At 40.5% G+C, this 27,968-nt stretch overlaps 2 protein-coding genes across 8 annotated transcripts in view; one reads left to right on the top strand and one right to left on the bottom strand.

Moving 5' to 3' along the window:
• The window catches only part of MAPDA (N6-Methyl-AMP deaminase), a 32,616-nt gene extending 15,650 nt beyond the window's left edge, over positions 1–16,966 (bottom strand). For 2 of the 7 annotated variants that reach the window (XM_074235247.1, XM_074235249.1), the window contains exons 1-4: positions 16,147–16,258; positions 9,688–9,830; positions 9,342–9,472; positions 8,818–8,878 (exon numbers count right to left, since the gene is read on the bottom strand). In XM_074235247.1, coding sequence (XP_074091348.1) covers positions 8,818–8,878; positions 9,342–9,472; positions 9,688–9,750 — 255 coding nt within the window. In that variant the 5' untranslated portion in view covers positions 9,751–9,830; positions 16,147–16,258. Of the gene's footprint in view, positions 1–8,817; positions 8,879–9,341; positions 9,473–9,687; positions 9,831–16,146 lie in introns of all 7 variants that reach the window. The other 5 variants (XM_074235248.1, XM_074235243.1, XM_074235246.1 and 2 more) reach the window with 5 other exon arrangements.
• On the top strand, positions 16,089–18,997 carry LCMT2 (leucine carboxyl methyltransferase 2). Its single transcript, XM_074235240.1, has one exon. The coding sequence runs from the start codon at positions 16,531–16,533 to the stop codon at positions 18,577–18,579; it is 2,049 nt and encodes a 682-aa protein (XP_074091341.1). The 5' UTR covers positions 16,089–16,530; the 3' UTR covers positions 18,580–18,997.
• The last annotated feature ends 8,971 nt before the right edge of the window (positions 18,998–27,968 follow it).

Here is a 27,968-nt window from a genome sequence, read left to right as displayed (position 1 = left end):
AATTAAAATCACTTAAATCTTGTTAGCAATGTTTGTGAAAATTTTGTGAAGGTAGACTTTGAAACTAAGAACTAACATGAGGTTTGATAATAACTGGCAGTTTAAAGTCATGATGTTAGTATGAGGGAACACAACTGACTAAAAATTTGATGATAGCCAGATACTCAAAATGTAAAAATATATTTATCTTCTCAACAATTTATGTTCTCTTTATTTTATCAAGAAATTTGAAAAATAGTGAAACTGGGAAAATAAGATCCAATTATTTTACTTATTTCCTCAATGTTAAGGGACAGCAGACTTTTTTAATGTGATTTGACTGTCATGTCATTTTATTATTATTTAAAGTTCCCATTTAAATCTAAAATAATGTTTTAGTTATCTGTAAGGATTAAATAATGTAGGTTCTGTTCATTTTGTCTTTCAGTTCTAATATCTAATATTTAGGTAAACTACTAGAAAATAATGTCTTTAAACCCCCATTTTTTCTTTGATTTTTTAATATTTGTTGAAATTTGTACTTTTTTAAAAAAATTTTTTAAAGATTTTATTTGAGTTTTAAAATTTTTCCCCTAATCTTACTTCTCTCCCCCCACCCCCAACAAAAGGCAATTTGTCAGTCTTTACATTGTTTCCATGGTATACATTGATCCAATTGAATGTGATGAGAGAAATCATATCCTTAAGAAACAAAGTATAAGAGATAGCAGGATCAGACAATGTTTTTTTTTCTAAATTAAATGTTGCACCATCGCCCCCACATTGCTAGTGGGGTGTACAATGTTTTTCTGGTTCTGCTCATGTCACTCAGCCTTAGTTCATGCAAATCCCTCCAGGCTTCCCTGAATTCTCATCCCTCCTGGTTTCTAATATAACAACAGTATTCCATGACATACATATACCACAATTTGCTAAGCCATTCCCCAAATGAAGGACATTTACTTGATTTCCAATTCTTTGCCACCACAAACAGGGCTGCTATGAATAATTTTTGTACAAGAAATTTGTATTTTTAATGGCCTTGTGTCCCCACTTATCATTAATCCCTTTCAACCCTAAAGAAGTCTATTACTATATATTATTCCTTCTAAAGAACCTTTTAAATGAAATTATATTAAATTAAATTGATTCCCTTCTCTTTCTCCCTTCAACGATTAATTTATAATCCTAATGTATGAGAGATTTAATCAGAAGAGGGCCTTTAAGACTGCTTTTTTGTTCCATCTTGCTTCTTTAATAATTGGTAAATGTTAAACAGAGTGGGATCTATTTCTTTCAGTCAAGTAAAGATATAATCTGTCATAGAGAATCATTGTCTGCCTGGTGTACTTTTCATATTTTGATTGAAGATAACTGATACCCTTAATATGTATGTAGATCATTCTCATGTCTCAGTAATACAATGATCCAAGACAATTCTGAAGGACTTATGATGAAAAATGCCATCCATTCTTATAGAAAGAATTGTTGTAGCTGAATGCAGATCAGAGCATACTTTTTCTTTACTTAATCTGTTTTTTTGGGGGGGGGGTGAGGATGGGGGAAAGGTTATCTGTATTTTCTTTCAGTGACATAAATAACGTGGAAATGTTTTGTGTGACTGCACATTTATAAACTATATCAAATCATCTGCTTTCTCAACAGGGGTGAGGGGAGAGGAAGGAAAGAATATGGAACTCAAAGTTTTTAAAAAAAGAATATTAAAGATTGTTGTTGCATATAATTGGGGGGGGATTAGATCAAGATTGGAGGTTCTCTTACCAATGATTCAAAGCACTAATAGTTCCATTTTATGTCTATTTTTTGACATTATCAGTTTCCTTGATTATTGCTCTTGAGATGATATGGCTTATTTACATTTGATCCCAAGCTCTTCTTAAATCTATTTTCATTGCTTTTTACTATTAAATGTAGTAATATTTCCTCCTCAGAAAAGTTCAATTATACTCTTCTGTGTTTTACAATTGAGTTTGTTTTGTATTCCCTCCGCTTACATGCTGTGTTTCTCTGTCTGGCAAGGAGACTAAGTATGTGTTGGCGAAAATGATTTCTGCACCCTTTTGGCATCTTCCTTTATGACAATAATTTTTATACTCCTTACTCAAAACAATCAGTATATACTCAATTTATTATGATTTGATAGGTATCATTGACTGTATTAGTGAATTAAGCAGAAATGAATCAAGTTTATGTTAGTTATGTATGTTAATGCTATTAGGATAAGAGTTATATTTGTTAGAACTAATAACCTTTTATATTAGTAATATGAATATTTTGTATAGCGGTATCATTGTAGATTGTTGGATAAAAATCATTTCATTGTCTGGTATAAAGAATTATATTACATCAACCTTGGAGTCTGTTATAGTAACATCAACAACACCCCTCACTCCTGTGAATCAGTAACACTGCTACCGGTTGACATTTCCTCTCACCCACTACTTCCATAACTTCCTAAGATACTGCAGACCCAAACAATTGATAACAGAATTACTGACTTAAAAGTCTGCTGACACAGTGATTATGATTAGTAACCTTTCAATAAATCATAAAGTTTTTTCCACTTCTAGCACTAAATTGTCATGAAATAGAACTGGTACCTTCAGGTAGTAGGAGTGAAAAACATAATTGATTAGGGACCCCCAGACTCCCTAATAAACTGAAAATGCTTAAGAGTGTATCAAAGTCCTTTTGTTGCACATTGGATTGGAATAGGGGGTAAGGTCACATCTTCCTGTGTCTTATTTCAATTAAAATTTTGCAGAAAACATAATTAGGTCATTATCTTCATCGTTTTCAATTTGTTGCTCAGAAATATTTTGTCTTGGGGGCGGAGCTGAGATGGCAACAAGAAAGGATCGAGTCTTAGGCGCTCTCTGATAAAACTCATAAGCTAAGGACTCTAACTATAAACTTTCGACAGACAGAACCCACAAAGGGACCCAGAGAGGCAGTTCTCCTACTCAAGGTAACCTGAAAAAGAGCAGAAAGGCTCTGCTCCCTGGGGTCAGAGGGGCAGCCCGCCAGAGGGAAAGTACTTCAGCCTCCCAGAGGCAGCCCCAGGGCGCTGGAAGCCCCAGCTCACAGCAGCGGGGGAGTCTCCTGAGCTACACCCCAGGGAGCACCGGGCACAAATTGGGGGAACAGCGGGAGACCTCTGCCAGAGCGAGCACATGGAGCCCAGCCCTCAGTGCACACAGCAAACAGCATGGTCTTTCTGCAGCCCAGATCCCAAAACAGAAGCAGGCGGAGCCTGTAAGCAGGAGCCCCCAGGGCATGAGCCCATTGAGCTGAGGGAGGGGAGTGAAGAGAGACTGCAAAGCTCTGTCCTCTGCCCCTGGAACAGGACTCTGGGGCTCTGAACACATTCAGATCCTGATTGCAGTCTAGGCCCCCCCCATAGAACAGCAGCAGCCCCCTCCACCTCAGGCCCGTGGCAGACAGGAGCACATATGGTTATTCACAGACCAGGAGGGAGGACAGAGCCTCACACACTGAGACCCTTGTGGGAGTGCCCCAAAAGCTCAGGAAGCACCCCCAAAACAGGCTTAGGCTGGGAAAATGAGCAAGCAGAGAAAAAAGAGGAACACCATTGAGAAATAGATTATCTATGATCCCAAGAAGGATGGATATACTCAGTCTGAAAATGAGGAAACACAAAGTCCTGCCTCTAAAGACTCCCAGAAACGGGGATCAGGCTATGACAGAGCTCAAAAGACTTTGAAAATCGAATGAGGGAGTTAGAAAAACTGGGGAAAGAAATGAGAGAAATGCAGGAAAAAACATGAAAATGAAGTCAGCAGCTTAGTCAAGGAAATCCAAAAAAAGGCTGAAGAAAATAGCATGCTAAAAACCAGCTTAGGTCAAATGGATAAAACAGTTCAAAAAGTTATTGAGGAGAATGCTTTAAAAAGCAAAATTGGCCAGATGGAAAAAGAGATAAGAAAACTCTCTGAGGAGAACAAATCCTTTAGACAAAGAATAGAATTCAGGGAGATTGATGAATTTACCAGAAATCAGGAATCAATACTTCAAAACCAAAGAAATGAAAAATTAGAAGAAAATGTGAAATATCTCATTGAAAAAACAACTGATATGGAAAACAGACTTAGGAAAGATAATTTAAAAATTATTGCAAAGTCATGATAAGGAAAAGAGCCTCGACATCATTTTCAAAGAATTACTACAGGAAAATTGCCCTGATATTCTAGAAGCAGAGGGCAAAATAGAAATGGCGAGAATTCACCGATCCCCCCCGAGAAAGAGATCCCAAAAAACCAACCCCTAGGAATATTATAGCCAAATTCCAGAACTCCCAAGTCAAAGAGAAAATATTACAAGCAGCCAAAAGGACACAGTTCAAATATCGTGGAGCTGCAGTCAGGATCACACAGGACTTAGCAGCAACTACATTGGAAGCTCGTAGGGCTTGGAATACAATATACCAAAAGGCAAAAGAGCTTAGAATGCAGCCAAGAATGAACTACCCAGCAAGGCTGAATGTCCTCTTCCAGGGAAAAAGATGGGACTTTCAATGAACCAGGGGAATTTCAAATGTTCCTGTTGGAATGGCCAGAGCGGAACAGAAGGTTTGATCTTCAGATACAGGACTCAGGTGAAGCATGGAGATTGGAGGAGAGGGGGAGAATTATGAGGGACTTAATGAGGATGAACTGCATGTATTCCTGCATAGAAAAATGACACTGATAATACTCATATGAACCTTCTCAGTTAATAGAACAGGTAGAGGGAGCTTTTATAGTTGAAGCACAGGAGAAAGCAGAATTTGAAGATAAAAATATGGTATAAAAATGGAGTCAATAGAAAAAAGGGAAATGGAATGGGAGAACGAAAAAGGAGAGGGGGAATAGGCCAAGATATTTCATATAATAAAATTTTTCTTTATTACAATGAGCTATTGCAATGATATGAAAGGGGAGAGGCAAGGGGGAATGAGGGAACCTTTGCTATCATCAGAGGTGGACAGGAGAGGAAACAGCATATATATTTAATGGGGTATAGACATCTGGAGTAAGAAGGAGGGGGGAGCAGGGGGAAGGGGTGGGGATGTGAATAAAGGAGGAGAGGAGGGACCATGGGGGGAGAGTGGTCAGATATAACACATTTTCTTTTTTACTTCTTGCCAGGGGCTGGGATTGGATGGCCTGTCTGGGACCATGGGGCCAGGTAGATACTGGGCCTAAGAGGTGGTATGGGGGCTCAGGGCCTCTTGGCCCCAAAGCCAGGGATCTGTCTGCTATACCACTCAGCTACCCTACAGCAGAGTCAGAGTGAAAGGAGAGAGAAAATATAGTACATGGTAGTGGAGAAATACAAAAGGAAGGAGTTGTGATCAGCAATGGCAACAGTGGAAAAATATGGAAGTAACTTTTGCAATGGACTTATCATAAAGAATGTGATCCACTGGTGACAAAGTTGTTGGTGTTGGAACAAAGACCGAAGCACATTTTTTATTACTATTATTTGGGGGAGGGTGCAGGGCAAATGGGGCTGGGTGGCCTGCCTGGGGCCACATAGCAGGGTGGTCTTTGGGTGTCTAAGGCTGGATTTGGACGCGGGTGCTCCTGGCTCAAGGGCCAATGCCCTGTCTGCCACCCAGCCACCCCTACTATTATTACAATTTTATTTTATTTTGGGTCTTTTTTCTTCTTCTTTTTGGTTTTTGCAGGGCAGTGGGGATCAGGTGGCTTGCATGTCACACGGCTGGGTCGTTGTTGGGTCTACGGGGCTGGATATGGACTCAGGTGCTCATGGCTCCAGGGCTGGTGCTTCGTCCATTGCGCCACCTGGCCATACCTACAATTATTACTATTCTTTTATTTTAATTTTTTTTTCCTCTCCCCTTTACTTTATTCCTCAAGCAAGTCTATATTCATGGGGGGAAGGGGGTATTTCATTTACTCTTAAACAAGAATATTTTATTAATGTTAAAAAAAATTTTGTACAAAATGAGAATAAAAAAAATTAAAAAAAAGAAATATTTTGTCTCAGTAACAATAAATCTGGTTGAAACTTGCAAACATGTCATCTCATCTTCTCATTTTTAAGTTTCTCAAACTGATACAGATTAATCAATTCTAACTGCATACCAATGAATGATCCTACTATAATTCTCATATAAGTAATATTTTCTGCCTAATAAGATGTAGTCAATTTCACTTTTTGTGGATTTCTACTCCTCACATCCAATACTTTTCTACTTTCTCTTTGGAAGAATATTTATGAAATAAAGGCATAATGCTTTTCAGCAGTCTGTATGCCTTGACCTCTTTTGTTTCTCCAGTGGGTCACAGTTTTTTGCCATCCTTCCTGTGCTCACTTTAACAGTGAAGACATCAAGTTAGAAAAGTTTTTGTAGGGGCAATAGGTGACACAGTGGATAGAATATAGGCCCTGGAGTCAGGAGGATCTGTTCAAACCTGGCCTTAGACACTTAATACTTACTTAACTGTATGACCTTGGGCTAGTCACTTAACCCCATTGCCCTGCCAAGAAAAAAATTTAATTAGAATTTTTCCATCTTTCCATCCTTTACAATGGGGATTTGATGTATCATCATAATTACTTTCATGGTGATCATGAGTTATGCTCTTAATGAGTAACAAAAGGTAGGATGAATCCAAAAAATGAAGTTTCATATTGCTTTTGAGCATTGTGATGTTTAAAAAGCTTCAAGACGCAGTTTCTGCGTGATTTGGGGACAGCTAGGTGGCGCAGTGGATAAGAGCACTGGCCCTGGAGTCATGAGGACCCGAGTTCAAATTCGGCCCCAGATACTTAATAATTACCTAGCTTGTGACCTTGGATAAGTCACCTATCCCCATTGCCTTGTTTCAACTTAAAAAAAAAAGAGTCAACGGTTATTAATAAAAGAATAGTCATTTGGTCATCTCTCTTAGGCCAAAGACAATCTTGAGGAGATGGGCTATATTAAAATGAAAGACTGAATATCTCAAGGATAGGGAATATCTTTATCAGACCACCATTTAGGATATCAATTCAAAGAATATATACTCCACCCAAGTCTGAAAAGAACACAATGAACTTTCCCACCTTAGATTAAATGGGAAGGACACTGAGGTGAGGAGAACCAAAGCAATCCCATTATCAGTAAAGTCCTGCAGGAAAAACTAAAGTTTTTAAATGAGTTATTTAGAAGGGGAAAAGTCTAGGAATCTCGCCAAGATTCTGGTTATTAATAATCATTTCTCATGGCACACTATGAAACTAACTGTGCCAATTGCTTTGTTTCCTACATCAAGGAAAGTTTATAAATCATCTTTTTTTCTTCAGGTCGAATTTACTGCAATATCATAATTGAAGTGAGTCACTTCTTCCAGCTGTATGACAAATTCACAGGTCATTTAATAAATCTCAGATTTAGAGTACCTACAGTAATTAAACGGTTTAAAATCTGGTTCTTAGCCTTTGACTTTTTTTATTGATTACCACAAAGAATGGAGAACAATTTTAAATTTGCATTTATTTTAGCATTTTAGGTCTTTGCATTAGTTTTTAGGGTCAAAGAATTCATCACCTCATGACTATTATTATAATGACTTATTAATTCAATTCAAGAAACATTTAGTGCCTTTTGTGTTGCAAAGCCCTGAGCTCAGGAGGTACAGTGAAAAATAAAAAGCTTAATTAAGATATAGTCCCTGTCAAAAGATTACAAGACTATAGATAAAACCTGGAAGTGACCTTGAAGGTCATCTACTTCATATTTTACAGAAACTTAGGCTCAAAGAGGAGAGAGGGAACTGAACCCAGCTGTTTGACTCCAGATACAGTAATCTCTCAACTCCATCAAACTGTCTCTTGTCCTCAAGGAGCTTATGGTCTAGTAGGGAAATATGATACAAAGAGATTTGACTATACTATAAATAGGCTGCAAACAGAAAAATTGTTTTATGTTCAAAATAGCTAAGCCAAAATATAATTCTTCAGATAGAGGGCAGTAATTTTACACTTTCATTTTTTCCTTAAAAGTTAAGAACATTAGGGGCGGCTAGGTGGCGCAGTGAATAGAGTACCAGCCCTGGAGTCAGGAGTACCTGGGTTCAAATCCGGCCTCAGACACTTAATAATTACCTAGCTGTGTGGCGTTGGGCAAGCCACTTAACCCATTTGCCTTGTAAAAATCTAAAAAAAAAAAGTTAAGAACATTAAGATTGTTTTTCCCCTGCCACTTGCATAAGGACTAGTGCCAAAAGTTTATAGAACCCAGTTCTCAGTGATATCAAAAGTCATATGAAAGTTTATCTAAGTCATTTTTTTCCTACAACTTCCTCTTGATGTAGTTATATCTGGAGGCAAATCCTAAATGTTACAGGATAGTACCAGCTACGGAAAATGTTCCAGAGAATATCAGGCTATAGATGAAAACACAAGAACAGATTTCATTTCAGAAAATGTATATCTTTTGCCCTACTTAAGACTAAATCTCTCTCTGATTAATCTTTTTTTTTTAAGGTTTTTGCAAGGCAAATGGGGTTAAGACGCTTGCCCAAGGCCACACAGCTAGGTAATTATTAAGTGTCTGAGACCTGATTTGAACCCAGGTACTCCTGACTCCAGGACCGATGCTCTATCCACTGCAACACCTAGCCGCCCTGCTTAATCTTTAAAAAGCCTTGACTTTTAGTCCAAGGGAAATGATTAATACTATTTTGACAAGAGATCTTATTAAATTTGAAATTTTCCAACAGATATCATGATGATAAATTAAAAAAAAAGCAAGACTTGAATTATTTAATAATATAAAAACTCCTAAAATGTCCCTTAAGATCTTACCATTAAAATATCTTCAGGGCTAGTGGTAACCTGATGAATGAGCTGGAACATCTGGAAACATCTGTAACAAAACTCAGAATGAATGTCAAAATAATTTATTATTTATTATTATTATATTTATATAATTATATTTATTATTATATAACATATTATGTATTATTATAATTATCTAATATCAAAAAAACCATCATCAAAGAGAAACTCAAATACTTATCTTTATTTTTTTTTTTTTAGGTTTTTGCAAGGCAAATGGGGTTAAGTGGCTTGCCCAAGGCCACACAGCTAGGTAATTATTAAGTGTCTGAGGCCGGATTTGAACCCAGGTACTCCTGACTACAGAGGGGGCGCTTTATCCACGACACCATGTAACCGTAATAATAGTGATGATGATATGCTATCATTTCCCTTAGCTCAAAAAAACCAGAAACTCTGCAATCAAATATGATTTTTCCATTGCACTTTATAAGCTAAAAAAAAATTTGAGAAAAAATTCTGAAATTCCAAACAAAGCTTAATATGCTTACTCTTTTAAAGTTCTTTTCTTTCCTTTATCAATTACAGTCATCTGATCATGGATTTTAAGGTCTGGTTTTTTGGCTATTAGCTTCTTCATAGTAGCAGAACTAATGGATCCATTCAAGTGGGCATGAAGTTCCTAAAAAGAGACAATTATTATGTATATTATACTTGGCAAACTATTTGGTTTATTTTCATTTAAAGACATGCTTTAAAAAATTTTTAGTTTAATATAAAGAGCTAAAGAATGAGTAATTCTACCCAGAAAACTTACTTTTATGAGAAAAGACAACACATTCATCAACATAATTAGCATCAGTTCAAGAATTATATGATCTATCATTTAATTCTCACCACTTTGGGTAATTCCACGTAAAAATTTTTCTTCTGTGGATGCTGTTCTTCCATTGCCATCATAATTCTAATGTAAAAAAGATCTTCCTTCGAGCAAAAGTGATGTGTCCGCAGATCCCAAACACTGCTATTCTTGTTGTGAACTGCAAAGTATAATTCTATTGAGCATGTTCTACAATCTGAAGCTCTCCTACATAGGCTTACTTCCACAAATTCTTCCAAAATGGGTTGCAAAACCAGATCTGGAAAGTGTATCACCTACATTTTCACAAAACATAAACATTTTCCAATTGATAAGACTATTTCAAGAATCAACCACACCTGAGTAACAGGATTTCATTAATCTACCTTTTAGGAAGCTCAATAACAGTAATTTGCAGGCAGGGGGTGGGGGAGGAACTAGCTTCAAGAAATGATTTTTAAGGATCTAAGATTCAAATACTGAAAACTCTCTGCTCAGGTAAGAAAGGACTTCAACCCTAGATTTTCCATATGATAAAGCTGGCAGTTTTCTACTTTTGATACAAATTCCATATGGATTAAAAAGTAACAGAGACACACAGTATACCCTCTGTTTATCATTATGTTTTATACCTATTTTAAAGTTCAGCAGCTGAGGAAGTTTATAGTGTAATTTACTAAATTACAAAGGAGAGTCATTATTCAAAGCCATGGTGGGTTTTTTTCCCCTCTAATTTTCCTGATGCTATTATATTGTTAGTTTCACTCCAAAAATTTAACATTTCATCCTTCTACATCTAGGTTTAAGGATTACTGGGGTCAGGTCTTATATCCTATATAATATTACTGACTCACGTGTTGTCTTTTCCCTACCTCTAGCCAGTAAGATGAACAGAAGACGTATCTCTATCTATCTATAGCCCTTGAAACATATGATTTTCTTTTCATAGTCTATGAGGGGGAGAAAGACAAGGTAAGGCATTAAAGTTGCTGAAGCCTTAAAATAAGAAGGGATCTCTCCTAAAATGTAATAACATTTGTTACATTTTATACAACTGACTAGTAAGAACACAAGTTTTTGTACAAATTTTCCTAAGTTGACACATCTATTTTTAAAAACTGTCAATGACCAAATCCTTCCTGCCCAAGCAGGATGCTAAACTTAGTAAGATTATAAATTCCTTTAAAACAAGGACAAATAGTTCATTTCACCCTTGGCATCCCAGCACTTAGCATACAGTGGGCACTAGATGATGATGTTTGTCCTTCATTCTCAAAAAAAGATCATGATATCAGGGAGGTGATGCCATAACAAGCATATGAATTGTATCTGAGTAAGGTGTTGCTGTGCTAGATCACCAGCCTCACTTTTGCCTCCAGTCATGTGGGTCCAGTGGCCAGCGATGAATCAGGATGACTAGAGATGGCCCAGGATGCAAGGCAATCAGGGTTAAGTGACTTGCTCAGGGTCACACAGCAAGTTAGTGCAAAGTAGCTTTAGTTGGATTTGAATTCCCATCTTCCTGATTCCAGGGCTGTTGCTCCTACCTACTGGGTGGAACCTCAGTGAACGTTTGCCTGCTAACCCATGCTGATCATGGTACCATAGGTTTCTGGGGCTGAGGTCCAAGGGATAAGTAACAGCTGAAAGGCTACGTTTCTCAATTCCCAACAATGTTTCATTATGTCAGAACAAGTCAGAACAACCCCCATTTCCTGCTATCTTATACTACTAGAAGGGGAGGTTCCGCTGTCTTTCAGCTTTCATCCTACAAAAGACTCCCAAACATAAGGCTTTCTTTTTATAAGCTGTAAAGGTATAGGAAGGACAGGGTATGTACTAAAGTTCATAACAAAGTCTATCTTGGAACACCAAGGCACAGATTTTAGTTATATCTATTATATCTTCATTAGTCCTTAAAAAAAAAATCTCCATGTCAGATGAGTCTCAGATCTGTATATCCAGCCTAAGTCTCTCTCCTAAGCTTCAATTTCATATTACCAACTGCCTTTAGGATATCTCAGTAGGATACTTTACAGACACTTCAAACTCAACATATCCAAACAGAACTCATCATTCCCCTCACAAAGCCTCTTTTCTATTCCCATCAAAGCATACCATCCTCTTCCCAGTTACTCTGGCTCTTAACCTTAGTATCATTCTCAACTCCTCTTCTGAATACACACCACACATCCCACATGTTGCAAAGTCTTGTCTCTCCTTCCTTCACATAGACCCTTTCTCTCCATCCACACAACCCTAATTCAAGTCTTCATCATCTCTAAGCTAGATTATTTTTTAAAGCTCTTGTCTGACCAAGATCCCCCCCCCCCCCCAGTTAGCTACAGTGGCTCCCTGTTACCTTCATAATCCAATAACAAATATAAATAATATATGTACAAATAATCAAATATCAAAGTCAAAAATACCAGAGTTCTCTATTTGTCAATTAAAGTTCTTTTTACCTTTCATGGCTCCTTATTATCTTTCTTGTTACTACATGTGCTACTCCAGCAACACTGGTCTACCTTCAGTTCCTCAAATTCTATGCTGCAGCTAGCCTTTGTTCTAGCTGTCCCCCAGGCCTGGAAATGCTGGAGCCTCATAGTCTTGCCTCATAGTTTCTGTGACTTCCTTCAGGATTCAACTCAAATCCACCTCTTGCATGAAGTCTTTCCCAGCCCTCCCAGATGCTAAAATCTAAGATTCTTTCTCCTCTTTTCAAAAATATCTTATACCACCCTCATTGTTTCTTTGTAGTTTTCCTCAACAGAATGCCTTTGTTTGTATCCCACAGTACTTAACATAGAATATTTACTAATAAATGCTTTTTGACTTGGCTTGTTAATCTTCTTAAAACCCAAGGGAACCTAACTTCCTCCAGATGACAATGCACCACTGGCCTCTCCAATATCAGGTCCAATATCATAGCACCTGACACAGAATTATCCTCTGAAATCACCATAAAACAATATGAATCATTCTGTCTAGAATCCTATTCCTGTAATCTTCCAGATTTCTTTCCACACTTTCTCAAGTTAAGTACCTGGTTTGTACCTGTCCATCTTAATGTTTGCCTTTATATGCAGGGACTTCAACAAATGATGTTCTCTCAAACAAAGTGGTCTTCCAGTTCAACCTTCTCAGCTCCCATGACCTGTATCTCTTCTCCACAGATGTAGGAATGAGGAGGACCATAGTTCTCATCAACAACCAAAACTGTGTAACCTAAACACCAAAATTCCCCAACCAACTATTATCTTTCCAACTTCCTCCCATCCTCAAGCTACTTCAATCTTCTATTTGTCTTCACTTTTCCTGGTTCTCCTAGTCTATTGCACTTGCTCCCTGGCTCCCTTTTCTCTCTTCAGGGCTTAACATTACATTGACCAGTTCAACTACATACTGTCTTCCATCCACTGTCATCCATCCTTGAAGCCCTTGTCCTTTGTTTTAGAGAAATTCATGGACTGACAATGCCCAACTCTTGGTTATCAACACCTTCTCCCTTCTCTACTCCTATTCCTGTGCTCCAGAACACATGGCTGTGTTGACCTCTGATTTTCTATTCCTTTGCTCCAGAACTTGAGAAAAAGATCAATCTTCTTGTAAGGGTCAAACTCCAAAGCTTGTGTCTTTGATCTCATTGCCTTCTATCTCCTCCTAAAGGCCTTTGGATCTTGACCCTTTGATTCCTTCTAATTCATCTTTAATCTCTTTCTCACTAGTGGTTCCTTCCTTGCTGCCTAAAAACATGTTCAGATCTCTCCTCAAAAAAAAAAAAAAACAAAACCCCAAAACAGACAAATAAAAACTTTATGTGACGCAGTCATCCTCAAGGCATTATCCTATAATTTAAATAGCCTATTAAAAAAATTATAGTCATTGCTTCTACTTGTTCGCCTTAAGCTACTTTTCAACATCTTGATAACTGCTTCTGATCAATTGGTACTGCATTTTCTTTTTTTTTTTAGGTTTTTTTGCAAGGCAAATGGGGTTAAGTGGCTTGCCCAAGGCCACACAGCTAGGGAATTATTAAGCGGATTTGAACCCAGGTACTCCTGACTCCAAGGCCGGTGCTTTATCCTCTATGCCACCTAGCCACCCCTAAGTAGGCTTTTTTTTTTTTAGGTTTTTTTGCAAGGCAAATGGAGTTAAATGGCTTGCCCAAGGCCACACAGCTAGGGAAGGTACTGCATTTTCCAAGTTTCTTCAGCTAGACAGTACAGTGGTCATGATAATGTGCCTAGAGTCAGGAAAACCTTAATTCAAATGCAGCCTTGGACACTTGCTGGCTGTGTGACCCTGGACAAGTCACCTTAACCTGTTTGCCTCAGTTTCCTCAACTGTAAAATGGGGGTCAAACTAGTATTGATCCCCAGGACTGTTTTGAGATTCAAATGAGATATCTGTAAAGCAACCGGCACAAGCCTTGCACATAACAGGTACTTATAAATGCATATTCCACTCCCCCACCTTAATCCTATGCTTTATCTATTAGTCTTTCTCTCCTCATTTTACTTGACCTTTCAGCAGCTTCTAACACTATTCATCATCTTTTTTCCTCTTGGTTTTCATGACTCTGCTTTCTCCAAGTTCTCTTTCAACCTAATTGTTCTTTTCAGTTTTCATTTTCAGAGCATTCTTTTTTTGGCTTCCCAGCATGGAGCTGCTCTCTGTTGATCTCATTAGTTCTCCGGTATTCTACCATCATCTCTATGCAATGATTCCCAAACTTGAACAGCCAGTCTAATTTTCTGAGTTCCAGTTCCAGATTGCCAAATGACTGCCAGATATCTCACTGATTTCTTCAATTCAACACATTCAAAAAATAAAACTCATTGTCTTCCCACCAGACCCTACCCTTGGTCCAAATTTACCTACCCTTGTTATAGAGAATTGCAAGTATCCCTGATTCCTCTCCCTCAACCAACAGAGCTAGTCAGCTGTATTTATTTGACCTCCACTCATACCCATTTCTCTTTCTTCCACAACACCTCTCTCCCTCAGGTTGCCCATTAGCTCTTACCTGAACTCCTTTACAATAAATAGCTTCCTAGTCTTTTGTCTCTCTCCTACAATCCATCTTCCACTCAACTGCCAAGTTAATAATCCTGACACAAAGATATTCCTAAAACAAATCATATAATTCCCTACTAGCTTTAAAACAAAATACAAGGGGCACCTAGCTGTGTGGCCTTGGGTAAGCCACTTAACCCTATTTGCCTTGCAAAAATCTAAAAAAAAAAAAATACAAAGTCCTTGGCAGTTAAAGAGCACAACTTCAATTTTGCTTTCTAAACTTACACTTCTATGCTTTAGACTTTCTTGTGGTCTGACCCCTGAGCTCAGTAAGCCATCTGCTTCCATGTTTCTGTCCAGGTTACTGCCTATGTCTGGAATACAATTAATTATCACTTGAGCTTCTCAGAATACTCAGCATCCTTCAAGTGCCAACCTCTAAAGGAAACCTTCCGTTCTCCCTCCAGTTACTAATGCTTTCTCCAGCCTCCAATTACTCTGTACCTTCTTATATAGAGGCAGCTATATTTTACTCAGTAGAATGGAAGCTATATGAGGGTAAAGACTCTTTTGTTTTTGTCTTTGTGTGCTACGGGCTACCACAATGTTTTGCATGTAGCAGGTGCTTAATGCTTATTGAAGAATTTCTTTCTCTTTTTATTTTTCTTTTTAACCACCATATCTCTCACTCTTTATGTCATAACACTTTTATGTCACAATGATTTACTAAGACCTCATGGGTCTTTGTTAATGGTAAGTCAAGATCAGTGAGTTTCATCCAAGTTCTGGTTCCTTTCTTTCAGATCTTTGCCCATGAGCTCTTTGCGTCTCCTATCAAACCAAGTGAACATTGTGTACAGTAACAGCAATCCTGCAGAACAACTGTGAATGACCTAACTACTCTCAGCAATGCAACGATTCAACACAATTCCAAAGGATTATGATGAAAAGTACTATTCACCTCCGGATAAATCAATGCTGGAGTCTCAATGTCGATTGAAGCATACTTTTTAAGCTTTATTTTTCGTCTTTTTTTTTTTTGCTTTTCATGAATGCACATGCATATTCTATATCAAGTTGCCTGCCTTCCCAAGGAGGGGAGTAGAGAATTTGAAAAGTCAAAATTTAAGTAAAACTAGTATTAAGAATTGGTTTCACACGTAATTGGGAAAAATTTTTAAAAAGGATTATCTCTGAGTGGCTAGGTGGCGCAGAGGATAGAGCACCGGCCTTGGAGTCAGGAGTACCTGGGTTCAAATCCGGCAGACACTTAATAATTACCTAGCTGTGTGCTTTTGGGCAAGTCACTTAACCTCATTTGCCTTGAAAAAAAAAACACCCTAAAAAAAAAAGGAATATAAGCTCCTCGAGGTCAGAGACTGAGTTTGTCTTTTTTAAACGGCTGAAGTTGTTCCCGCCGTCTAGTCAACCACCGGATCCCAATAAGAAATCAGCGCCGAGCCTCGCGACCCTACCTCGCACAGAGCGCGCACCTTTCCAAAGATAACGAGCAGGAACCACTTTTTCCTTTCTGTGCGACAGATCCAAGAAAAAGTTTACGCCACATGGCGGGCCCCAGGCGCCAAGCGGATGTTATGAAGATCCCGGAAGTCCTAGGAGGCACAGGGGCGGGTTAAGGACGAACCAATCACAAGCAAGGGCTCGGGGCTCCGTCCCTCCTTCCCTCTTGTAATTGGTCAGCAACGGCTTTCTCCGGAAGTAACCTCCGGCGGGGCCCCAGAAAAGCCGAGCCTCCGCAGCGGCCGATTCTCGAGCTCCGCGAGACCCGGAGGGCAAAGGTGACGGCGTACCCGTCGGCGGGGCCTTGCAGCCCTCCGGCGGGGCGGGGCGGGGCGGCGATGGGTCCACGCGGCCGCGGCCGCAGCGGGGCGGTCCAGAGCACGAATGACAGCAGCTCCCTCAGCAAGAGCTCCCTCGCGGCCCACGGCTACGTGCGCGATCCCTTCGCGGCGCTGCTGGTGGCCGGCGCCCCGCGGCGCGCGCCGCTGATCCACCGCGGCTACTACGTGCGCGCGCGCGCGGTGAGGCACTGCGTGCGCGCCTTCCTAGAGGGCGGCCCCGCGGCGGGGGGCGCGGCGCGGCCCCGCCAGATCCTGTCCCTGGGCGCGGGCTTCGACTCCCTGTACTTCCGCCTCAAAGCCGCGGGCCGCCTGGCCGGGGCCGCCGTGTGGGAGGTGGACTTCCCGGAAGTGGCCGAGCGCAAGGCGGCCAGGATCCGCGCCACGCCGGAGCTGGCCGCCCTGGCCGGGCCGGAGCGGGCGGCGGCCCCGGGCGCGGCGCTGCGCTTCGTGGGCCCCGACTACCGCCTGCTGGGCGGCGACCTGCGCGAGCCGGAGGCGCTGCGCCGCGCCCTGGAGGAGTCGGGGCTGGAGCCCGCGGCGCCCACGCTGCTGCTGGCCGAGGCCGTGCTGCCCTACCTGGAGGCGCGCCGCGCCGCCGCCCTGGTGGCCTGGGCCGCCCGCCACTTCGCCAGCGCCGTGCTGGTGGTGTACGAGCAGGTGGGGCCGCACGACCCCTTCGGCCGCGTCATGCGCAGCCACTTCGAGCGCCTGGGCTCGCCCCTGCACGGCCTGGCGCGCTTCCCGGACGTGGCGGCGCAGCGGCGGCGCTTCCTGGCCGCGGGCTGGGGCGCCTGCCGCGCGCTGGACATGAACCAGTTCTACCGCCGCCTGGTCCCCGCCCCGGAGCGCCGGCGCGTGGAGGCGCTGGAGCCCTTCGACGAGTTCGAGGAGTGGCACCTCAAGTGCGCCCACTACTTCGTCCTGGCCGCCGCCAGCGCGGGCGGCCGCGCCCCGGCCCTGCCGCTGCCGCCGCCGCCCCCCGAGGCCTCGCCGCGCCCGCCGCCCGCCGGCGCCCTGGCCGCCCGCGCCTCGGGAGACGGCCGCGCCGCGGGCCCCAAGCGCTTCGGGCACGCCTCGGCGCTCCTGCGCCCCGGCCTGGTCCTCAGCGCGGGCGGCTTCGGCGAGCAGGACGGGCGCCATGCCAGGGTGACCGCGTGCCACCTCCTGACCCGGCACGCCGCGCCCGGGTGGCAGGCCAGCCAGGTGCCGGCGGCCGGGGCCCGCTGGGACGGCCGCCTCTTCCACACCCTCACCCCCTTCTCGGACGGCCGGGCCCTCGTGCTGGGCGGCCGGCTGTCCCCGACGACCCCAGCCCCGGGCCTGTACTGGCTCAGCTGCCTGCCCCCGGAGGAGGGCGGCCCCGGCGCCCCGAAGCTGACGCTGGCGGCCGTGGGCCCCGGGGCCCAGCTCCCCTGGCCGCGGTGGCGCCACTCGGCCGCCCAGGTCCTGTGCGGGCCGCAGCGCTACGTGTTCGTGTACGGGGGGCGCAGCGGGAAGGACCCCGCGCTGGGGGACTGGCATTTCCTCCACATGGACACGATGACCTGGGCCGCTCTGCCCGTGGCAGGGCCGGCACCCGACGCCCGCCACTCTCACAGTGCCTGCAGCTGGAAGGGAGGAGCCCTCGTCGCGGGAGGCCTGAGCATTTCCGAGGAGCCCCTGGGCTCCGTACACTTTCTGAAGCCAGTCTCTGATGGATTTTGTTGGGAAACATTGGAGGTCCAGCCCCGCATCACCCCCAGATACTCGCACACGGCCCACATATTTGATGAAAAGCTGCTGCTGGTGGGAGGGGTCTGGATTCATTCGCCCTCGGTCCCTGGAGTGACAGTGATTGACTTGACCACAGGACTGAGCTCTGAGTACCACATCGACACCACCCACGTTCCGTGGCCTCTGATGCTGCACAACCACACCAGCATCCTCCTACCAGAAGAGCAACAGCTCCTTCTTCTTGGAGGGGGCGGGAACTGCTTTTCTTTCGGTACCCACTTTAATCCCCACCCAGTCACTTTGGACATCACTCCTTTGAGGTCTGGGCAATGACAGCTGCTTTTCACTTAATAGGTTAATTTGCAAAGTGTCCGAAATTAGGAAGTCAATCTTCCACCTCCTGAAACGGTAGATGGAGATTATCTGAGTTTTTCTCTGAGAGATTAGTCAAATTGGGACAACAGATGAGAAGACTGAAAGAATAGACACATACCTGGGATTATAGATGAATAAGTCAATACATAGCACTCAAGAGTCTACAAAAAAAAAATCACTAGTCTGAAGCAGAAATGGAGCAGTATGAAAGAATGCTCAAAGAATTCCCAAGAAAACATAAATTTGCATTTTGCAAAGTTGTCATTCCAGTCTTAAACCACTTAAGTTTGTCTCTAGATATTGGTTAACGTAATGTTTCCAGTTAGCTTGTTTATTTAAGTTGGATTTTGTTAAATAAATTTATTAATTTATTTTACGTATTTATATTTTGTCCCTCCGATCACACACATACACACACTCCCCCATTAAAACCAAAACCCTTAGCATAAACAAATATACAGCAACTTTGGCCATGCTCTAAAACATGCTTTCAATTTTTAAGTTCATAACCTCTGTTAGAGCCATCTTTAGTCTCCTGAAATTATGGTTTAATATTGTATTAGTCTAAAGTTTAATCAAGTTGTTTTTCTCTTATAGTTCTGTCATTGTATAAATTGTTCATTTTCTCACTTCACTCTATGAATTCATTGAAGTCTTCTCAGTTTCCTCTGAATTTGTCAATTCCCACGGCTTGTTTATACATCATAATTGTTTCACCACTCCCTAATTAGGTAGCTACATAGTTTCCAATTTTGTGCTACTGTGAAAAAAGCTGCTATATAATATTTTTGCACATATAGGTCCCTTTCCTCTTTGATTTCTTTGAGGTATAGACCTGAGTTCAGTTTAGTAACTTTTGGAGCTTAGTTACATGTTCATTTTCCAGAATTATTACATTAATTTGCAACTCCACCAGCAATGCACCAGTGCCCCTATTTTCCTTAGTTCTTTCAATATTTGTGATTATCTCTATTTTTGATGGGTGTGAGGTAAAGCCTTAAAGTTGTTTTAATGACATTTCTCTAGTTATTTAAAGCATTTGTTATAACTTAGATTTCTTTCTTTGAAAATTTGTATATATTCTTTAACTATCTCTTGGGATTAGCTCTCAGTTTTATAAATTTGAACTGATTCCTTACATATCTTGGATATGAAACTTATATCAGAAGAACTTGTTACATCAATTTGATTTTGTACACAGTTCATTCAACAAGTTGTTAGGAATATATCTTGGAAACCTCCTGTACTGAGTCTCACCTTGCCACTGGCTCAAAATATATAATCTTGTGTGTAAGGAGTGAGAATATGTACATTCTTTTTAGGGATGAAGGAATGCAGGCTAGAGTTAAGTGACTTGCCCATAATCACATAATTACCAAGCATAATATCTATGTTATGCTAAGAGACATTTATAATAGTCATAGACTTTGAGACTTTAAGTATATGGAGGAAAAGCAGTCTTCAACAGATGTGGTTCAAGAACAGGTATCTAAAGACTTTGAAGTGGTGGAAATTTTTTTTTTTTTTTAGTTTTTGCAAGGCAATGGGGTTAAGTGATTTTCCCAAGATCACACAGCTAAGTAATTATTGAGTGAGGTCAGATTTGAACTCGGGTCCTCCTGACTCCAGGGCTGGTGCTCTATCCACTGTGCCACTTAACTGCCCCCAAAGTGGTGGAAATCTTGAGGTAATGTAGGTATGAATGGAACAAAAAAATGAGGGGAGTAGTTTGAAGCAGACAGTACCCTGAGGAGAAAGGTTTTAATTGCTGCTGTACGTATTTGTGTCCCAAAGAAAAATATGAACTTAGAATGTGACAGGGAAAGAGGACGGGATATTCAAAAGACAGTTAAAGGAATGATAGTACAAGAAATTATGTAGGAAAAGCCCTAGGTTTGAAGGGCACTTGTGATTATAATGTTGTGAAAGGACAGTTGGTGCAGTAGATAAGAGTGTTGGACAGATGGTGCAGTAGATAAGAGTGTTGGACTTAGATTCAGGAAGGCCTGAATTTAAATCTGGGATCAGACATGTAACATATATATATGTAATTTTGGGCAAGTCACTTTATTTCTCAGTTTTCTCATCTATAAAATGGGGATATTACCACCTTCCCAGGAATTCTGTTAGGATCAAATAAGACTATAAAGTACTTAGTGCTAGTAAGCTCTTTATAACTTATTATTACCCAGAGATTTGTTGTAGATACATCAATATCTGGAACATATTAAATAATCTCAAACAAAAAATCCTAGATAAAATACCTCAAGGCCCAAAATGAGATAGTGGGTCAAAATCAGAGTGATGGACAGGCAGACAACAAGCTACACTGGTGCATGGTTGGTGGAGCTGCACACTAGTCTAGTTCTAGAAATATCCCCAGGAGGTATAATCTTTAACCCTAGATGATTCTAACAGGGCAAGCATGGCATAGGTGATCATGTGGCCTCAAGAGTCAGAGAACGAGTTCAAATCTAACTAGGAATCCTCAGAGACTGAGTTTCCTTATTTACAAAATGGAGATAGAAATACTACTGCTCTCACAGGATTATTCTGAGGAAAGTGCTGTATTGATTGTGAGTGATTTATTTTGTGACCTATAACCATATTGGTCTGCAGGGGTCCTTTAGATGAGCTCTGGTTATAGAAACAACAAATATTTTAGCACTGCTGCTGTATACCCCAAGCCTGTCCAAAAGTGAGCACATCCACCAAAATTCCCTTCAGAAGGGCCCTTAATGGGCCTTCAAGTGAATGCTCTTCAATCTAGGTATCTATGAACTAGATCTGGAATCTTTGAGCCACAGAGGCCTTTAATTCTTCCAGCTGGATCCACATCCTCAAGATTAGAATAGGCTCAAGTGGTAGTGCCACCAAAAAGAGAAAGAAAAATAAAAGTGCTCATCATGTTTAAGTAATTGTGCTAAGAAGGAATACAAAAACAAGAAAAAATATAGTCCTTATCCTCCAGGAGTTTACTACTCTAGTGGAGGAAAATAACCCAAAAAGGCAGCTGAAAAGCAGAATGGGGCAGAATACCATGTCAAAGTCAGGAAATGTGACTGGAGTAAAGTGAAGCTGTGTTGGCTTGCGATTCACCCTAAAATGGAGACTAAGGAGCAAATTCACCAGTGGGAGAAAGGGACCTGCATAGTAAATGTTCCAGGGTGAGGAGGCTTCAGGTTCTGAGGCAGCAGAGAAATGGTAGCAAAGTCTACAAAATTAGAAGCAGAAACAATTCACTTGTCTTCTCCAACCCCTTCCCAATTCCCCATCCCCCAGAAAATGCTAGCATGGTATAGAGAAAATTCTAGACTTGAAATGAGAACATTTGGATTCAGGTCCCAACTCTAACCTTTTCTAGTGAGTTATTCTGAGCAATTCATAAAACCTGAGTCAGCCTTCCACGTCTGCAACACATTTGCACCATCTATCTGATGTAATTATTGTCAGGAAAGTGCTTTGTATGTTTAAAAAAAAATTTTTTTAACTCCCTTTCTCCACAGACATACCATGTCTTTTGATGAGGAAAACCAATCACTCTATCCAATATGCAAAGATAGTCTCTTGGATCATACATATGACTAAGTCCAGATAGTAGTAATAACTCACTTTTTATTCCACCATATTTAATTAAAAAGTAGCACAGTGTTACAAGATTAGACCTGGTCTTGAAATCACCATGACAGTTTCCCATTAAGGGACTTGTAGCTTATAGCATTTTAGCTTTTGAGGCTGAAAGCTTATAAAGAACATACTCATGGAGAAATAGAGATAATCATTTTCCAAGGTTGGAATAGCCATGTCCCCCAAATAACATTTTGTTTACCATCGATTTTTCACCCTGTGAATAATCCCCCCAAAATAATTTTACACTGACCCCAAATCACAATTCAGCCAGCTCCAGGAAGGCCTTCAAAAAAAAAAAATAAGAATCGCCATAATATTTTGGAGCACCCCACTTCCTGCTGAATAGAACTTGTGTCAGTGCTCCCCATTAGTTACACTCATGTGAGATTTAGGTACCCTTTTCCTCTCTTCCCTTCCCCCCCTCCTCCCCACTGTTTGCAATGAAGACTTATACTGAATTGACTTCCATTGTTTTACATTCTTAACACCTGAACTCATTAAGGGGTTGTTTTTCCTGAAGTCTTAGGCTGGTATATGTGTCTTTTCTTAGACAAACTGAGTTTCCATAGGAGGACTTAATTATTGACAGCGGCACCTGTCGGGACCCAGTTGTAGAAAGCAAGAACCAATAGTAAAACCAATGTACACGCAGGAGAGAGGACTGCCACAAACCACATAGATCTAAGTTTTCTTTAACAATCTCATTTTTTAACAGAGGAAGAAAAAAATCCAGAGAAGGAAAGGGATGCTCAGCATGGCTTGTCAGAAATGGTCCTGGGACTTGAGCCTGGATCTTCCATATCCGAAGACCAGTTTTATATAACACTAAGCTATAAGGAAACAAAGAAGGAAACCAGTATTTATTAAGAACCTACTATGGGGGTGGCTAGGTGGCATAGTGGATAAAGCACCGGCCTTGGAGTCAGGAGTACCTGAGTTCAAATCTGGTCTCAGACACTTAATAATTACTTAGCTGTGTGGCCTTGGGCAAACCACTTAACCCCATTTGCCTTGCAAAAAAAAAAACCTAAAAAAACCCTACTATGTACCAAGGACCAAGCTGGGCACTTTAAAAATATTTCATTTGATTCTCCTGGGAGGCAGGAGCTATTATCTCCAATTTTGAACTACGGATACGAGGCAAACAGAATAAAGGACTTGCCCAAGGTCAAACAACTAGTAAGTATCTGAGTCTATATTTGAACTCAGATCTTCCTGACTCTAGGCCCAGCACTTTATTCACTCTCTGCCTCTGCCTACTGAAGTGATTAGGAGGGACAGGAAAATGTGGAATTTTTTTCAGATGACAATGGATTTTTCATAATGTCTGCGAAACCTGAATTAAAAGTAGTAAAGTGGTATCTGTTCCCCTATGTACTGGCCAGCATTTTATATTGTGACTAATTGGGCTTGTTCTCCCCACAGAAATTATCCACATTTTCTGTAAGCTATTACAAGATTAAATATACCCTTCCACACCTTTCAGCCCATTCATGCATCATGCATCTCCCAGTCCCCTCATTAGGACACTTAGGAAACTACAACTTTTCCTTGCATTTACTATGTGGCCCCATGGGCAGTGCTTCCTGACCAGAAGCTCATTATAAATGATTTGTGGCAGCTGTATTTCAATTCCATCATGCTTCTAGGAATTTAGTCATAAATGTTGTCATTCCAGCCTGCCTCTAAACATATTCTCACTCCCCCTGTCTCTGTTCTGTCTGTCTCTGTCTCTATCTCTCTGTCTCTCTCTCTTTCTCTCTGACCCTTTCTGGCTCCTTTCTCTGTCTCTTTCTCTTCCATCTGTTTCTCTTCTTTTCTCCTCTCCCTACCTCTCTATGTCTCTGTCTCCTCTCTGTCTCTGTCTCTGGCTGTCTCTCATTGTCTCTGTCTCTCTCATTCTCTCTCTCTCTCTCTCTCTCACACACACACACACACACACACACACACACACACACACACACACACACACCCTTTCTATCTTTCTGTCTAGTTTCTCTGTTCCCATGAATTTTGGTTCCTTGATCTTTCCCCCGCTTGAACAGCCTGTAACAATCTTACATTAAATCCATTCTACGATAATTACCATATGGTGGAGCAGTGGATAGAGCACTGAATTCAAGTTCAGTTTCAGACACTGGCTAGCTATGTGACCCTGAAGAAGTCACTTAACCTGTGTTTATCACTGTCTCCTGTGTAAAAGGAGGCTATTAATAGTACCATACTATTTCCCTGGGTTGTGATAATCAAATGGTAGAATAATTGTAAAGCACTTAGCATAGAACCTATTATATACATATATATATGTATATAATATAAATGTGAGGCATTTTATTCTAATACTCTGATTATATCATATATCAAACATTTTAACATTTCTCTTGATTATATTATATCATTTACAATATCTGTTTATGGCTATCTCCAGTTTATCCTGCATTTATCTAATTTGTATATGATTTTTTTTGCATGTTATCTCCTCTATCAGACTGTAAGCTCCTTGAGGGAAGTAATTTTTTTTGCCTTTTTTTTGTATCTCTAGTGCTTGGCACAGTGCCTGACACTAGCTCTTCATAAGTGCATCTTGACTATGACATGATTCCTACTCAGAAGGAGCCCATTGCCACTCTTGAATACCAGTTCCCTCTATCTCTCCTTCCCTACCTCTTGTATTCACTTTCCCTTCTCTTTTTTAGCATCCTTCCTTGGATTCTTAGTAACTATGGTCTTGGGCAAATCATTTAACCTCTCTAGACTTCTGTTTCCTTCTATATAAATAAGAGAATGAACCCAATGGCCTTTTGGGATCCTTTCCAACTCCAGAATTTGTGATTTTATGATCTTGAGTCATACTTCTGTATTATAGCCCCCCAATCCCAAATGATAATTCAGAAAGATACCAATTTTAAAGCTGGGTGGGGCGGGGGTGGGATGAGAAAGAAAAAAAATCATGTTGAATGCTAAGTGACTCTTGGAAAAAAGAAGTCTTATTTCCCAGAGTTTATTTCATGAACAAGAAAAAAGTTGGTTAAAGGTGTAGCTTCAAAATATGTAAAATGTCCTTAGTGTAGGATTATGTATGGCAGTTTAAATCTGGCTTAACTATATGATAAGAAACCTTCTGGTTGAAGTCAAGAAAAAAAAGACCAAAATATGAAGTAATAAGAACTAAAACATAAGGTTGCAAATATTAGTCAATTATAGTTTACTTAGTTATTTAGATGGATAGAAAAAAGTATGCAAAATAAGATTTATGAAACTTTATTGACTGAGTTGATAGAACTTTAAAATAGACAAATGAAATGTCTTTATCCTACAAATTAGATAATTGTGGGGCCACTCAGTGCCTTAGACACTTAAAAATACTTTTTAATGCCTAGAGTACTGGGTAGGCAAACAAGAATAAATATGTTGAGGATTCTGTAGAATTGAATGAAAAATTCCAACTTCTCAAAAAAAATTAGAGATTTTTTTTTGCATCCAGAAAAGTGGTGTTTTGAATATTGCTTACTGTGTGTAAATAGATGGGCAGATTTTAAAATCTGCTGCTGCCAATTATAACTGCTGTGAACTTGAGTAAAGTTTCAAATACTTTGATCTAATGAAATCAGACTACTTTGGGAGGACCCCTGGTTTTTACACGCCAATGGTTAAAAAGTTACATGGTTCCCACTCTACATATTTTTCCTCTCTTCATTTAAGTCGTGCAATTGTTTGTAACTAATATTTGTATCTCATTTTCTAGGCCTATTATTTACTTCATATCCTCTTCATTTTCCTTGATTTCAGCATGAAGAATCCTCATGATATTATTAATCTAGGTTTAGTCTCCATACCTCCTGCAATTTACATGGAATAGTCTGGATTATTTCCCCAGTTTTGGAATTGTTCATTCTATCAAGCTGAACCCCATATCCTTTCCCATCACTGAATCTTTCCATTTCTACCTTGAATATCACCAGTAAATTCCTGTTTTCCTTTACCCTCAAGGGTAAACTAGAAGAATGATTAAGCTTTTAAAAAAATACAAGGAACATATAAACTAAACAAAAAACAAAATATATCACAGGTGTTAGTTAACTTTCCAGAAAACTTAATCTAAGGTACTAGAGACCTACAATTTTAAAAAAATCCAAAAGACAAAAGGAATTTCTCTTGGACTTTGTGATGCTTCACTAAGCATGACCTGCTTAACTCTGAATGAATTAAGTTAAAAGAAGAAAAAAAAGTTAAAAGACAAAAAGACCTTGCCCTAATTTTTCTGTGCAAAGTCATTTGCCACTTAATTATGAGACTAAAGTATTTCATGCTGGAAATTAAATTGCAGTGGAATTAATTATTATGATACTTTGCACTTTCTTCCTCATTCCCAGGTGTCTGCCCTCAATCCTAGGGTCTTCATTAGGATCTAATTTGACTCATTTTTGTACTACATTTTTAAGAAACATGGTTATGTCAACTACAGACCAAGGAATGCAACTGAAACTTTTTTAAAAAAAATTTTTAACAACCCATAATTTCATCCACATGTTCTCTACCTCCATCATTAAGTAACTGATCCCCCAGTCAAAAACTGACAAAGTAGATCCTGGATTCACTTAGCAAATCTTTGAATAATAGTAATACTGGTTTTCAGACTAATAATCAGTATCATGAAATAAAATCTATGTATGACTTTATTTAGAACTAATAATGAAATATCAGTTCATATTTAGGCAATGTCCCTGTTTTTAGAAGATCATAATTTAATGATGATGTACACTGATTCATGTATTACACAGGATCTGAGTCTCTGAGTCTTCACTTCTGAGTGCCTCTGTCAGCTTTCAAGACAAGAACATTACACAAGTCTTTGATCTCTGCCTAATATCTTCTTCTTCCTTAGGGTGGTGCCTTAGGAAGCTGTTCTTTTTTCTTTTTCTTTGGTGTTAGACTAGTTAGAGCTATAATTTCTAAATACCAATGCTTAGCATATACTAAGGAGAGAAAGCTAGGGTGTTGGGAGGTGGAACTGCGTTTTCCAGAGTGGGCAATGGGGAATTATAAAGTAGCTATTGGACCTGGGGCTCCCCACCCCATACCTAAATTCACCTCAAAATCTAGGTTACTCCTATGGATCTAACTCACCTTACACAAAATCTCAGGGATCCCTTCTGGCACAATTTATGGGGTAGCTAGCTGAAGATAGATCAGGGATGGGACAGTGATAAATTTGGTTTCTAGGTTATTTTGGATTAGTGAGGAGATTTTAGTGTTTCACTCCCATCCTTTACATCGATTCCCCTCTTCCCACTGTAAAACCTGTCTGGACTCAAAAATGTGATTGGATAATAAAGTTTCTGAATTAGAAATACGACTTCTAGTCCCAGAGGGAAAGTTAGGGGAAAAAAGCAGTTTTACCATAAAGCAATCACAAGCCTCTGACTGCTACTGGGCTTTTATCTAAGAAAAAGAGATACTTTATAGTAAGAGCAAATTGGGTTAAAGAGAAGAAGTCTAGTGGGAAAGCCAACTTATTTTGGAGGATTCTTACTTGAACATTGCCAGGATGAGAAGTTTAAAAAATCTCCCCTATATAAACACACATAGTAGGCATGTATAGGTATGTCTCTCTCTCTCTCTCTCTCTCTCTCTCTCTCTCTCTCTCTCTCTCTCTCTCTCTCTCTCTCTCCCCATGTGTGTGAACATGCATATAGAGCTGCAAGGGTTCCATCCTT

Source organism: Macrotis lagotis, chromosome 4 (assembly GCF_037893015.1).
Source record: "Macrotis lagotis isolate mMagLag1 chromosome 4, bilby.v1.9.chrom.fasta, whole genome shotgun sequence".
In the NCBI taxonomy this organism is placed as follows: domain Eukaryota; kingdom Metazoa; phylum Chordata; class Mammalia; order Peramelemorphia; family Peramelidae; genus Macrotis; species Macrotis lagotis.
This window is presented reverse-complemented; position numbering and strand designations above follow the sequence as displayed.